The 16,263-nt window shown below is 41.1% G+C and overlaps 1 protein-coding gene across 1 annotated transcript; it reads left to right on the forward strand.

The window, feature by feature from the left end:
- The first annotated feature begins 81 nt into the window (after window positions 1–81).
- LOC130189059 (centriolar coiled-coil protein of 110 kDa-like) lies at window positions 82–15,248 on the forward strand. The gene is made up of 17 exons (XM_056407703.1): window positions 82–600; window positions 680–715; window positions 816–965; window positions 1,046–1,164; window positions 7,465–7,636; window positions 8,445–8,573; window positions 9,281–10,484; window positions 10,610–10,725; window positions 10,896–11,073; window positions 11,347–11,456; window positions 11,980–12,096; window positions 12,262–12,363; window positions 12,444–12,560; window positions 13,012–13,085; window positions 13,194–13,259; window positions 13,703–13,762; window positions 14,257–15,248. The coding sequence occupies exons 5-17, from the start codon at window positions 7,472–7,474 to the stop codon at window positions 14,330–14,332; spliced, it is 2,514 nt and encodes an 837-aa protein (XP_056263678.1). The 5' UTR covers window positions 82–600; window positions 680–715; window positions 816–965; window positions 1,046–1,164; window positions 7,465–7,471; the 3' UTR covers window positions 14,333–15,248.
- Window positions 15,249–16,263: the final 1,015 nt, after the last annotated feature.

The raw sequence follows: 16,263 nt of genomic DNA on the forward strand, positions 1-16,263 counted from the left end.
GTAACGTCACGTGCGTCGAGCCTTATATGGTAAAAATGACCATATATGGGATCTGTCAAACCGCCGCTTGAAGCCTGCTACAAACCCCATGCTGGAAACTGACTGTCGATATAAAACAGCACCACCTAGTGGCCACTGACAGAAGAATACAAATGAAAGTGAATTAATAAAAAATACAACATACTGCTACTGCTATACTACCAAACATACTTATAGAAAGCTACTAAGCTAGCCATACAACCACTACCAATTGTGAAGAAGAAGAAGAAGAATATGTATTTTGGTCCCACAGTACCTGTGAGAACCCTGTTTAGTTTAAAGACCAGGAATAACAGCCTGTAAGCAGCCAGAGAAAACCTGAAAAACAAAACACCCGTCATGTGTGGAACGATGGTGATATGAGCCCATTGTCCTTGAGATCACGTGACTCCAACATGTGAAAGGGGAGATACTTGTGTCTAGGCGCAGTTGTCTGCTCGGTCTTTCCTATTTAGAGCTGTTATTTGTGCATGTTTGATCTTCAGTCACTGACCATGAAAATCCTAATTTTTCTCATGTGTCTGTACCTTCTTCCTGTGAAGCCTAAAGACGTGGACCGATGTAAGTACATTTAACACAACTCTGGAGGACACCGGGCATTATAGTCTTGGTTTCTGTTGACTGTTTTTCTTTTTTACAGACGCCTATTGTGAAAGTTGTCTTACAACAGCACAAGGTATGGTGAATTAATCAACTATATTTTCACAAGCGCTTTGGTTTTAAATTATAGACACTGAATTATCTCGGCCAGTTGTTTTGACTATTTGTATTGACAGAGATTGAGAAAGCCATGAAGGAAGCCCCAGCTGAAAGCAGACAGACAGTAGTGGAGAACCTCATCAGTGGGGGTGTGTGTGAGAAACTGTCCTACAAACATGACCACGTCTCTATGGCCCAAATTAAATCTTCCTGCATGCACTTGTTGGGTAAGATCAGGAGGACATAATTGTGGATTTGCATGTTTTTTACAGTCATACTCATTAATAATATATTACCCCAACTCCAGAGTCTCATTACAACCAGTTCCATGAAGCTTTGGTGAATAAAGAACCAAAACATCTGGATATAGTCCTGTGTTATGAGCAGTCCATGGCATGTGTAGGGGTGAAACGCCAGTCTTTTGGGGTAAGTTATACATGTAATTGTGAAACATTAATATCCATGTTATTATCTAAATTGTTCATCTGATACTTCAACTTATACTGTGTAACTTTTGTGACAGAGTTCCAAAACCACAGACATTGACATTGAAGCTCTACTTTGGGACAACAAAGAACATGTGCGCATTGCTCAACCTGTGCACTCAAATGATGAGTTGTGAAAACAGCAACCATATTTTAATTCCTTCTGACTGTATAATGGCTTTTTTATGATATTGTGTTTTGGAGTGTCAATCAAATGAAGACATTATTTACCATTATTGTCCTGAGCTGTCTATTATACCCAACATGGCCTCACCTTTCAGCAATTTTAAATTCTAGAAAGAACTTTAGATCCACCATCATACATATTAGAAATAAATAAGGCACATTTATTGAGTGTATATTAAGAGTAATCATATATTTAATGTACACTGTATTTTACATTTATGATGATGATTATATATATGTATAATATATATGTGTATGGAATATGTTCTACCTGGTTGAATAAACTATGCATCAATGTAGTTGTTGCGAGTAGTGAGGACACAAACATCATTGGAAAGAAACTTAAATAGAGGAATCATACAAAACAACAGGTCTACATTGTGTAATCACCTGCAGGGATCTAAACAGTACGAACCAACCCTCATGGGGAATGAGACAAACAGGGTTTAAATACACAGGAATGGTGCGGTGCAGGTGATTGGACACAGGTGAAAACAATCAGGGACAGGGCAGACAATCACAGGGACAGGAAGTGCAGGGAAACAGAGGACACGAGAGATGGGGACTTTATAAAATAAAGCAGAAAACGAGAGACAAAACCTCAGATCCTGTAGTGATGTGCCAACAGTCAACAAATCTTGTTGTCTAAATGGAAAAAATATTTCAGATTGAAATCAACAGAATCGAGCCACAGGCTGATAGTGCATCACACATGGCCCTGACAGAAGCTAGGAGAGTTAAACAATTTCTGCTGGGCCCTTATTGACCCTCCAAATCCCTCTACTGTTCTCTGTGCATTGTGCATCTGCACCAGAGAAACTGCCATGTGACTTATTGTAAGTCGCTTTGGATAAAAGCGTCTGCTAAATGACATGTAATGAAATGTAATGTTATGTGAAGAAATGATATGCTTGTATATAGTAATTGGTTATGTAAAAAACAAACAGTTTTTTAGGAATATGATTCTACTAATATGGAGACTCAGTCTCAAGGAGTACAGTGTATGTCAAAAATATTATTAGTATCAATTATCAGTATTTCATCTTAAACTTCACAATCCAAATTTGATTTATTATAAGATTTCCACACAACAAAACAAGGGCCATATAGGATCACTATATGCACATAGTGGGAAATGGTGAGTTAATAGAACCAGTGGCTAATTTTGTAACCCTGAGATGAATAATATAGGATAAATATATCCTTGCTTTAATCTATAGAAATGAGGTGATTTAAGATCGAAATGATGAGATATTAGTCCGACAAAGATCTCGTTTCATGTTTCCCCCTTTACATTCCTGCTACCTCTTTATTGCCATGATGCGACAAAAAAAATCCCTAAAACATTTGAAGCCATTAAATTCTCACATGTGAATAAAATAGTTTACAATGGAATTTAATTCTTGATAATTGCAACATGAAGAAGTCGCGTGGACCATATTGGGACGTGTCCGACGCGCTGTTGCTAGGAGGCGCTGTTGGAGCCCGGAAGAGTTGAAAATGATGATGATGCATGGCAACCCGAGATTGAAGGAGAAACACAAGGTGCACGTTGTAGCCGCTCTTTGTTATTTCCCTGTGATGTTTTTGCGCGTCTAACACTCCCGCCATCGGGAAAAAGAAAAGGAGACATCACTTTTTTTTCCTTCTTTTTCTCCTTCTCTTTTTTAAAGGTAAGAAAAGAAAGCGGTATCGAGCAATACGCACGGGTGTAACGTCACCCACTGTCACTGTGCCAGTGCACATCTGGACTGAAACGATGCCGGACAATCGGGTATCATTTAGATGGAACCGTAAACACCTCCGACACCAAGCTTGATCTGCTGGGTAACGTAACGAAAAGGAACCCCCGACCACCTCCACGTGCTGTCGCTGTAATTAATCTTTGCGACTGGAGACCACGAGGTTACTGACAGCATCGTAAGGACTCCAGGTTGAAATAAAACATAATTTTACTGGATACACTAAATAGAGTACACGACACTAATTGCAAAGCAGTGTTCATTGACATTATGCTTTCATCTATACAGCTGCGCTACGCCCCGTGTGCACTATCCCGTCAGTGAAGGGCTGTAATATACATTTGCTAACCGGCATTTAAGAAATGTAAGCTATTGATAAGACACGCGAATTCATTTGCATTTTTCCATGAGACACGAAAATCGGGAGAGAGGGCGAGTGCAATCACTGGCACCGACAACTCACTGGCACCTCACTGGCAACTCACTGGCACCTCACTGGCACCTCACTGGCAACTCACTGGCACCTCACTGGCACCTCAGTGGCAAGTCTGTGGCAAGTGCCACAGACTTGCATAGATAATGTATTTTTTTAGACTTACTTAAAATATGCAATACGATATTGCTGTACAATACTGCTGTACTATATTGAATATTGTTTTGCTACTACTACGTTTCACTTCGTAATATATAACACTTATATACCATGATATGTATAATGTACCGCCTTTCTTTAATAATAAAAAATATATAATTATTTTTTTACCATGTCATACTGTTATACCTCCATGAAATTCTCCTTTGAGGAGATGCCACTGTTAGTCTAAAGTTTAAGCACTGGCACTCAGTGACACTTGCCGGCACTTGCCATCAGTTGCCAGCAGTTGCCAGCAGTTGCCAGCAGATGCCACTACTAGTCTAAAAGTGCCACTACTAGTTAAAAAGTGCCACTACTAGTCAAAAAGTGCCAGCAGACGGAGGGTCGGCCGCAGTGACGAGTCTGCGACGATTTAGTGACAAGCTTCACTGAAGTGCCCGGACAGCGGAAGAAATCACTTTCATGATCACAAAATGGAGGAGCTGCGGTTTAGCTAGATAGATAGCTAAAATAGCTAGATACACAGATGGATGTGTGTATATATATAAAAAAGACACTAATTAATATATATATATATATATATTAATTAGTGTCTTTTTGTAGACACTTACTGACAATATGCAATAAGATAGTGCTGTACATTACTGCTGTACTATATTTAATATTGTTTTGCTACTACTACGTTTCACTTCGTAACCTATTACACTTATATACCATGATATTGTAATGTCTCGGACGTTATGGCACTGATGACACGGAGACGGGACGACGTTATTAATCCTCCCTTTATTAGGCATCCACCAACACAGACAGCGTGCTCGCATCCACCAACACAGACAGCGTGCTCCTCTCAGTTTAGCAGCTCGAATGTCAACAACAACGGTTCCCGTCAACCACCCTTAACTTCCGTTTTCCGACAGGTTAACCCCGCCTCCCCTCTACTCCGCCAATCACAGGCACGCTCCCTCGACCAGCATGCACGGTGCCACACTGTGATTGACAGCCACTTCACAGGGTCGCTACAAAATGTATAATGTACCCGCCTTTCTATAATAATAATTTTAAAAAAATATATATATATATATAATTTCTTGTTTTACCATGTCATACTGTTATACCGCCATGAAATTCTACTTTGAGGAGATGCCACTGTTAATCTAAAGTGTAAGCACTGGCACTCAGTGACACTTGCCGGCAGTTGCCAGCAGTTGCCAGCAGTTGCCAGCAGATGCCACTACTAGTCAAAAAGTGCCACTACTAGTCAAAAAGTGCCACTACTAGTCAAAAAGTGCCAGCAGACGGAGGGTCGGCCAGGCGCGTCTGCGGCATGTCTGCGCAGTGACGAGACGAGTCTTCGACGATTTAGTGACAAGCTTCACTGAAGTGCCCGGACAGCGGAAGAAATCACTTTCATGATCACAGAATGGAGGAGCTGCGGTTTAGCTAGATAGATAGATAGATAGCTAAAATAGCTAGATACACAGATGGATATATATATATATATAATTGTCTTTTTGTAGACTCTTACTGACAATAAGATAGTGCTGTACATTACTGCTGTAGGCTACTATATTTAATATTGTTTTGCTTCTACTACGTTTCACTTCGTAATATATTAAACTTTAGACTAACAGTGGCATCTCCTCAGAGTAGAGTATCATAGTGGGGGTATAACAGTAGGCCTATGATCATGGTAAAAAACAAATCTTTTTTTATTTTTATTATTTAAAAAAGGCGGGTACATTATACATATTATGGTTAATAAGTGTAAGTGTAAATAAAAAAACCTGGAGCTCCTCCAATCTATGATCATAAAACTGATTAACGGCAGCTGATCTGTCGTAACAACAATGGTTGTTCCACCCACAGCTTCTCGGCGAGTGTCGTTCGCTTGCTCCTGTCCTGCCACTTGAGTGTTGCTGCCGGCGACTCGTCGCAAACACGCCGCTGAGTTGTCGCTGAGTACTGGCACCGAGCGGCACTTGCCGCTGAGTTGTCGGTGCCAGTGATTGCACTAGTTCGGTGTCGGTAGGTGCCATGAGCTGCCAGTGCTAGTTGTCAAAGAAGTGCCACGACGCGTCAGAGACTTGCCACCAGCCAGTAGTTAGACAGATGCCACCACGATGGGGGCAGAAGTCAGAAAGGTGCCACTACTCGCCAAAGAAGTGCCAGTAGTTCTCAGATGATTGCCACGAGTCAGAGTGTGCCATTCCTTTTTCATTCACCTTGTTTCAGTAATTGAAAGCACAACTTCCACTGACATTTATCAAACCACTTTCATATTTACAAATACGTTCCGTGAATACTGTTTCCTGACTTTCTCTGCGTCTCGTTCTTTTCATATTCTGTTCACACCCATGACAACTGTAGCTTTATTGATTCAGCAAATATATGTGCTTTGATGTGTAATTTAATGTTGGCCTAGTATTTAATTAATAACCATCACATTAATTGCATTTATAAACCTAACTCAAGCATCACAGCACCTTACAAATATATAGAAGCAAACCAATATTAAATATAGTATAGCAGTAATGTTCTGTAATTTAATGTTGGCCTAGTATTCAATTAATAACCATCACATTAATTGCATTTATAAACCTAACTCAAGCATCACAGCACCTTACAAATATATAGAAGCAAACCAATATTAAATATAGTATAGCAGTAATGTACAGAACTATCTTATTGCATATTGTAAGTAAGTCTACAAAAAGACACAAATTATCTCTATATATATATATATATACATATATGTATATATATATATCCATCTGTGTATCTATCTAGCTAAACCGCAGCTCCTCCATTTTGTGATCATGAAAGTAATTTCTTCCGCTGTCCGGGCACTTCAGTGAAGCTTGTCACTAAATCGTCGCAGACTCGTCACTGCGCAGACATGCCGCAGACGCGCCTGGCCGACCCTCCGTCTGCTGGCACTTTTTGACTAGTAGTGGCACTTTTAACTAGTAGTGGCACTTTTTAACTAGTAGTGGCACTTTTTGACTAGTAGTGGCATCTGCTGGCAACTGCTGGCAACTGCTGGCAACTGATGGCAAGTGCCGGCAAGTGTCACTGAGTGCCAGTGCTTAAACTTTAGACTAACAGTGGCATCTCCTCAAAGGAGAATTTCATGGAGGTATAACAGTATGACATGGTAAAAAATAATTATATATTTTTATTATTAAAGAAAGGCGGACCACATTATACATATCATGGTATATAAGTGTTATATATTACGAAGTGAAACGTAGTAGTAGCAAAACAATATTCAATATAGTACAGCAGTATTGTACAGCAATATCGTATTGCATATTTTAAGTAAGTCTAAAAAAATACAAATACATTATCTATGCAAGTCTGTGGCACTTGCCACAGACTTGCCACTGAGGTGCCAGTGAGTTGCCAGTGAGGTGCCAGTGAGGTGCCAGTGAGGTGCCAGTGAGTTGCCACTGAGGTGCCACTGAGTGCCAGCGTCGCTAGGGGGATCTCGCCCCTACTGAAAATCGGTCACCAGCGAGGTCTGATAGAAAGGAATGACAGGAATGTGATGAGTATGATAACACCATTAAGGGCAGACAGACCCTATTTTGTTGTAGGCTATTCGCCCTGCTCTTCCTCATTGTGATCCATACCCAGTGCACTGACTAATTCCACACTCTCTATTTCATTTAACAGCTGGTTGACGAGGGCTACATGTTGTGTGTTTCCTATTCAGAGTGTGGATGTGTGCGTGTCCGGAGATGGAAGGCTATGACGAGTTCTGTCTGCGGAGCTTGGCCGTATTGCAGGAGGAGGTGACACGCAAGAAGACGACATCTGAGCCACGGTGGTCCCTGAAGGCTCTCTCTGTCATCCGCTTCCACGGGAGAGCTGTGCTTTCGCCTCTGGTGAGGAAGAAATAAACATAAGACATGAGTACTTATAGAGGAATCAGAACAAGATGTAGCCAAACTAATTAGTTTATAAAGTTTCCTCATGAAAAGTAGACAGAAATCGTAGCTAATGTATGCTTTTAAAAGATGTGGTTATTACCTGGCTCCAGACTTTTGAATATGCCAACCAAGGTTGAGTCGACTGATGAAAACAGAGTGTAAATAGTTGACAAATCTGTCTAATATCAGGCAACATTTGTTAACCAGAGAAAGTATTATTGTTGCCTGTCTGCACTTAATGGTAGAATGTTTGGCTGGTTGCATTAGAAAGTCTGTATATCTGTTACACTCCTGCTGTGGCTATGTTGTTGTGTATCTATGCTGCATAGGAACAGAAAGCATTGCTTACACAGTAAAATGAGAAAGATGTTATGATCAATATTTGAGGCACAAACCACAGATGTACACAGAGGTACATTATCACAATGAGTTAAAGGTAACTTTTAGGGTGAAACACATTTATTTTTTAGGCCTTCATAATAGATCTGTAGTTCCAATTCGATTAGCAGTTGGCGGCGTAGAGACAGTGGACATAATCGATGATGAGGATCATCAAGGCTGTTTGATGTTAGTCAGAAGAATCCATCTAGTGACCGCTGACAATAAAAGTTCTCAGGTAGAGGCTAAAGGAGACACACAAATAGGATTGTGTTATTTGCAATAATGGAAAAAATATAGATCACAAACAAACCTCATGAAATACATTGTATGTTTTGAAAATCTTGTCATAAATAGTTTATTTGTGTGTATTTTATTTTTCCAGTTGAGTGCAGAGCAGCGCAGTGAGATGTGGGAACACAGACAGAAGGCGGTGCAGCTCGAGGTGGACAAGCATAACATGCAAAGGAACAACCTTATGACCCGGGTTAAGGGGATACTGGACCTGGCTCTGGTCAGTAGCACAGTATGGTCTTGGGTAATACTGTATCAGGATTCTATGGAAAAAGGAATATGGAAGATGATTCTATAATGAATGTGATATTGTGTCTACAGTGTGCACTGAATAGGCTCAATTGAATAATCCTTATGCAACATCCAAATGCTTACAAAAGACATACAGCATAGATGTGGCCAATCTAAGAAACACGTACACATTTCTTAAATGTGCCCACATGAGAAATCGGACTGGGTGTCAGTCCCACGATTTAGCACATAAATTTAATTACAGTCTGTCCCAGAATCTCTTGTGACATTTGCAGACTTGGATACAGGTGTCTGACTCAACACTGTCTTTGGTCGGCTGTGCTATTTTTACCTGATGTGTTTGTATCACAACCAAAGGCTGTATATGTCGTTTCACTGAAAACAATCAAGACATGGCTATTTATTAAGAGATCTGGATTATTATCAAGCATGTCACTAAAAGAGTTTAAGGTGATTCGAAAGGCTAAAAATAAATTGGATTATATACTTGACAAGTGACATTTTTAGTTTTGGCCCTGGACTATCTGATATTTTTACATTTCACTGTTTGTATATCAGTGATTAATTAAACCAATGTGGTTTAGGTCATACAATCAGCTGGTCAACCTTTATAGTTGCTTTTGATTTCAACAATTATTTGATGATTGGTCCTCATGACTTATTTTCTTTGCACAGGCACATAAAGTACCAAGTGAAGATGTTGAAAAGCTGCCAGTTTATCAATCGGCAACAGTCACTGGCTACACCCTGGTCACCGACTCTCCTGGACTTCCCAGAGACCCTGGATTTGGGCTTCAGACAAATAAACAGCCATGCTCTGAGACCCCCATCCTCAACGGCTACAAGGCAGTGGATGAAGTGATGGTTGAGAAGGAAGAGAAGAGTGAAGAGGAAGAGGAAGATGAGGATAATAGTTTGGACAGCCTTCTTAAGAGATCAAGGGAGTATGTGAAGAGAGAGCAGACCCAGCAGGAGTCAAACGTTGTCCACACAGTGACCAGGACTCCCCCACCGGAGACTATCTGTGATCAGGAGAGGAAGAGCTGCAGTCCCATGGGGGACACAGGTTTTGAGTTTGGATTCAGTTTGCACCATAGCCCTATTTGCCAACCTCAAACCCAAATCCAGTATCAGACTCTATGCGACCCGAGTCCCCAACAGTCTGGCGGCCTCTCACCTAGTCTACCCGACCGGTATGCTCGTCTCCCCAGTCCCCAGTCCAGCATTACCCCCCGTGCTCAAAAACGCAAACCACGTCCATTTTCTACAGGGAACATCCATATATCGTTTCCCATCGGCCCAGCAGACCTTATACCCCGAAGTCCGGTGAGGTCAGGGAGAGGTGCTGGTATGGCAGATTGGGGAGAATCTCTGTCAGGGGCCGTGATGTCCCCCAGTCACAGGGGCTCAGTGGGGAGTGAAAGTGGTGGTGGTGTTAGCAGTGGCAATCGTCGATCCAGCCACTGTGGAACCAGTCCATTGCAGGAGCCGTGCAGTCCCATTAGTGCCTCCGGGTTTAGCCCAAAGGGACACCTTGACCATCTAGCTGTAGGATTTCGCCGGCGCTGCCACACGTTGGACAGCCAGCTGCATAACTGCCACTCTGGAGTTGAGCACATAGACCGCACCCAGGAAAGGGTTCCTCGCTTCATGGCAGGAGTTACATGCATGGCTCCGATTTGGCGCACGCCGGCAGTGCCCTTAAACCAGTCGTGTGAGGTAGATACCCTCTCATCATCTCTGCTGAGGCCCTGCATGACTTCTGACTCGGCTCAGGTCACACTCAGAATGGAGCCTGATGACCCTCACGGGACAAACAATGGAAGGATCACACCAGCTGACCTCAGAAATGCAGCTGAGGCACAAGTCTACAAGACAGGTGAGTCTCTCTTGTACTGTATTTCCTAAACTCTACAAAGGGAACATGATTCATTTCTGCAGAAATCCCGGCTTTAAGGTAAAACATCTTTCATGATAAGTGTATTTATTTGTGAAAATCAACAGAGGAGACCCAGAGGCGAGCACTGGGGGACATGCAAAGGCATCTGGAGGAGGAGCATGCCTTGCAGATGTCTCTTCTCCTGGCTGAGCAGGAGAAAGAGCAACAGCACCTCTGTCTGGTCAGCACGTCACAACACAGATTCTCTATTCTAAATAGAAGTAGATACCTTATTTTACAGATTGGCAAGAATTATTTAGTTTTTTAGTTGCCGTGTTGAAGAGTAAATGTTTTCTTTTTCATTTTGGGTTCAGGTACTGACGTGGTTGTCTCCTGTACGCATGTGTTCAGGAGCTCGAGGAGACAGATAGGAGACTGAAGGAGCAGGGGTGTGTGCGGCCTTTGAGCGGGGATGCTTGTGGGTGGAATTGTCGGTCTGTAAGTGACAGCCGTCCTGTTGCGAGCCCTTCCTGCCCAGGACTGAGCCTTGTGCACACACCATCGGAGCCATCACCTAGACACAGTATAGGTACCACTTCACCAGGCTCACTTATTACGTGTTGGAGTTTGTAAAGCAGTGTTGACGAAAGACAAAAACAGTGTTGTGGTCTAATAATTCTTGTTATTACTACTTCAATTTTGGACAACTCTTCATTCACCATTTAAACAAGATACAATGGCTGCATGAAAAGTATGCATGTGAGGAAGCTGCGAGTGACGGCAATTGCAGCTTCCACATGCGCAGACAGTTCAAAATAGAAACGGTCAAACAGCTGAATTGAAAGTATGTTTCTCTCTCCAGGTTTTCCCAGTCCTGTAAGTTCCAGTGTGTCCTCTCCCTCTGTCCAGCCTCCCGTTTATCTGTGGGGACCCACGTGGGCAGTTAGCAAACCTCGAGCGAGGCTAAGTCTGGTAGGTATGCACAAGGAGACAAGAGGGCGTGTGTTGATTGCTTATGTTACACATGTTGGGATTTTGCTGCTGCCGGTTTGGTTCTTGGAAAGTATACAGATGAATTATTGAGATTAATAGAAATATTAAAATCAAAAGGATTATTAACATTTTACTCGAGGTGGTGGATTTAAACACATCAAAGCTTAGCAGTGTGCCAACACTATGACAGGAGCAGGCAAAACAATGATATTTTACAGCACTGAGCGGGACTGTACAATGCATAACACGGTAACAGTGACGTCAAATTTAAACAAACAAACCAGATTACAAAAACACTGGCCTCTCACACAGGACAAATCTCACACTGAGATTGTTTACACCTGATGGGAATTAGGCACGGTTTCATAGTTTTTTACATGTTGGCCTCGTTTTCTCTTACATGGTTAAGTCCCAAAACATATCAGATGGATGTTTATTTCTCAAACCCTCTCTGTGCTTCTATCTTTACGTTGCCATCTTCTCGTATAATCTCGTTGTCCAGGTTACGACAGCAGAGCAGCAGAGAGCCTTCTGTCGAATCGGCGCCATCATTCGCGGCTTCCTCACTCGCAGGCTGCTCAAAACTGAGAAGGTCAAACACCTGCGGCAGACCATCAAGGTGATTTTACACATTTCGCACAAATGACACGCTAAATATGTGCACAACCAATTCCAAACACCAATGTGATTTTAAAAAGGAGTTCATTAATAAATGAATCACCATGTGGGTGACTGGGAAAAAACTGCATGTTTAATAATGTGTACTTTATATATGTGTGTTTAGGATACACAGGAGTTCATCCGTTCATTCCAGACTGAAGCTCCACAGAAGAGGGGCCCCTGCTCAGCACAAGATCGCTCCCTGCAGGAGAGAGTTAGAGCCCAGGTAAGACTGTGTAGTAACTGTCTAGAGACAGCAGAGGTCCATCTTACTTTGTGTTCATGTGTGCATCTTTTGTCCCTCAGTTACGTGCAGCCCTTTATGACATCCATGATATCTTCTTTGAAATGCCTCTATGGGATCGATTGCCATTGCTGCAGCAGGACAGGGAGCTCCGAGCGGAGAGGAAGCTGCGAGACTTGGTAACCTGTCAACCAATCAATCACATGTCCATGTTTGATCCGAAGAACGAGAAATGTGTTGCTCCTAACTTGAGTTTGTACTCGTGCCTGGTGAGCCGTGATGCATTTGCCTGGAGAATGTGTGTCATGTTTACCAAAGTCCAAGACAGTCGTGGATTGTTATTGCAGCTACATCTGTTAAGATGAATCATAATTGGTCTACCAGTTGATAGCTGGTGGTACTTGAAAAGCTTATCATGATGAACTCTTATTATATTACTCCTTGATTACCACATGTACAAAGTGACACTGTAAAAGAGGAAATACATTTAAAAATGAACGGCGAGGTAAGTAAAACAGCTAACTAGACAGTTTTACAACAGTAAATGAATAAAAACTCATATATAAGGTAATGTACGTCAGTGTCAGAGCTTCGGTCATAAACCATGATTCTTACTGTCTGTATCAAAAGGAGAAAGCCAAGGGCCCCAAGGAGAGAGTTGTTCTGTCTGCTGCCACACAGAGGTCTATGCACAGGAAAAAGAGGTACGATGGGAAAGAGGAACACAGCCTTACATTTAGATGCTAACGTCTTTGATGCTGAGATCCAGAGATTGGCAGTGTTTCTATTGTATGTGTTTGGTACTCCTCCAGGGTCGGTGAATCCCCGTCAATAGCTAGAAAGAAGCAGCAGAAGCCAAAGAGCCCCACTACTAACAGGTACTATATACTGTATTGTTACCTTCGCATTGAAAATGCGGAAGGTTATGTTTTGATCGCCGTGTATTTATTTATTTATTTATTTGTATGCGTGTTATTCGCATAACACAAAAAGTATTAAACCGAATTGCATGAAATTCGGTGGGATGATTGGTTATTATCCGGGGACCATTTGATTAGATTTTGGGATCGATCGGGTCAAAGGTCAAGGTCATGAAAAGGTCAAAATCTTCTTTTTACCATAGCACGGTCAATTTCTATCCAATTGGCATGCAACTAATGCCAAAATGTTCATAATTCAATACCCAATCTTGTGAAATGCGAAGGTATGCGCTCTACCGAGTGCCCGTTCTAGTTCTAACTGTTATACTGGACTGAAATTTCCTGTATTTAATGTTTTCCAGAAAATGTGTTCTCTAAATATATCCATTCTTCATTTTCAGAGTCCTGAACCCAAGCCAAGGCCAAAATGCTCCTGTGCCAGGCCAGCTGACTGGGCAGGGGTGAGACTTGTTTCACATTATTGCAAAGTGCCTTCTCTGTCGATCATACGTCACATAAACTGCCATATGTCATTTCTTTGGGGATTCGTCACTCGACCTCAACCCACGACTGAGAAATTGTTGATTGGCTTTTTTGGTGTTAGTGTCTTAATTAACAAGCATTACACTTTTTAATTTGTCTGACTGATAAAGACACGCTTAGCTTCAGAACATTTGTCTTCTAATAAAGTGTGTTGTCTTAATTAAATCTGTGCGCTCCAGTTTCTTTTGGACCAAAGCACTGAAGTCTTTCCTGATTGAACGTTTCAGATTTCATATGCTGACCTATAATGTAATTCTGCATGTCAGCAATAATCCATAAGTAGATGTCATGTTTTACTAACCAATCAACTGTAATTCAAATACTTTACATGCCTATTGCTAAAGGAAACATTATCAGCTTTAACAGATTACCTAAAAGCCAGCGAAGTATGACAGTGTCTTATTCTTCTCAGGAGCTGGTACAGAAAGACCCCAGAGGAGAGAGCGAGGCACTCAGACAGCCTGAAGAAGCAGCACTTGGAGGGTTAACAGGTGACTCAACTTCCCACGACCTGTGAACTTGAATTTTTTGTTTTTGAATACAAACTCCACTGAAAGTCCAGTCTGTGCTGCTAATTATGATTGTACCTTCTGAAACTCAAATGATTGTATTCACTACCACACTGGAGCTCATTGGTATACATCATCACAAAGTCATTGTGTGTTATTCTTATAGCTTGCTGAAAAGGATTCTTTCTAGTTGGCACATGTTACACTTTTTTAAAAAAAAGGAAGTTAGTCTATTTAAACGCAAGAAGAAGAAGGTCAGAGTTATAGGGACATCTTTTGTATCCGTGCCCAAGAGCATTGCCTTTACTATCTGTAACATGTTAGCATGCATATATGTACAGGTTGTGTTCATAACCATCGAGTGCTTATAGCTGTAAGATACTTTATAAAATTACTTTCATGCTGAGTATTTAAGTGATTATAAGATATTAATTAGAAGTGTTTTGTTCAAGGGCTTTTACCTGTTTGTGCTTTGTTTCTTAATGAAAAGGTGCTGAGTTTACATAACTCATTATTACAACATTGGTGATATATTTGTTCATAATGGCGCACTGTTACATTAATGTAGCTTCACACAACAGACGATGCACAGTAAACACTGAGTTAAACTAAATTATTGAGACGATTGATTCAAATGCATGCCAAACTCTGTATGTGTGCCCTCATTGTCTACTGCCCATGTCCACACTGAGTAATACTCTAAATAAAAGAATAGTCATGTAAATATATTATTGTTAGGAATTGGTACACCCACTAGTCCACTGTGATCCCACACAGACGTAATGCCGGCGTCAATAGTCTTCAGTGTCTTGATGTTGTTGGCTGTTATTGCTGTACTCTCTTTAAACATTTCTTTTGTTTAAAATGCCAAATTGTCATGTTTTCTATGACCAGAATAAATTCTGAAATGATTTGAATTCTTTGGACTGTATTTGCATCTGTTTATAAAGCGCATATATAATTACATTAAGTTGTTATTTTTCTTGGACAGTAATGAAAAAGGAACTGATAGCAGAATGACGCTTGTCTCTATTCATGGCTCATCTGTGTGTCTGCATGTTCCATTTGATTGGATCAGTAAGTGGCACCTTGAAGCATGAACAGGTTTCATACATCCCATTACAATGAATTCTAAATAAATAATAACACACCTTTTCTAAACCTGTTTGTAAATGAAGAGCAATCATTGACAGGAAAAATCGACAAATTGTTTCGATATTAACAGCATCTGCATTGTGTGGATGTAGATGTATACAATTAGGTCCATAAACAACATGGCTTTTGAACGACGATGTTCATGTCATATCAGTACTTAACCCTGATGCTGAGTAAATTAGCCACTAACATGCATCATGGTACATCCTTACACTTTGACACTTTCTGTTTCAAGAACATAAACTAGTTTGGACACACCCAGTAGAACACATGTACTCACGTACGAATGCAAAAACAATGTCAAAAGATATGCAAAACTAGGACACCCCTTTCACTCCATATTTGACTCTTCCGCCTGCTTTGCGAATATTTCCTTGAGGGCGTAGCTGCTTGTTTCTCTTCAACAATGCTGTTTGTGTGTTTCATTTGAAATTGTTATAACTTTCTGGTGCATGGTACAAACAGCAGCAAACTCAGCAATGAATACATGGATGGTAATTATATATCCACATAAATAGTTACCTGATGGATTAGCATACAGTTTAGCTAAACAATTAAAGCTGTTAGATTAGCTGCTAACATTAGCTGATAGATAGATAGATCGATAGATAAATAGATAGATAGACAGAGCGACAAATATAGATCCTTTATTAATCTTGCAAGGGGAACTTCTTTATAAATGCTGCTGTAGCAAAAACATTGTGTGTACATCATTTGTAACTGGTAACCCTGGTATCAACAGCAGCTTACTCACC

This window comes from Pseudoliparis swirei, chromosome 23 (assembly GCF_029220125.1).
Source record: "Pseudoliparis swirei isolate HS2019 ecotype Mariana Trench chromosome 23, NWPU_hadal_v1, whole genome shotgun sequence".
Taxonomy (NCBI): Eukaryota; Metazoa; Chordata; class Actinopteri; order Perciformes; family Liparidae; genus Pseudoliparis; species Pseudoliparis swirei.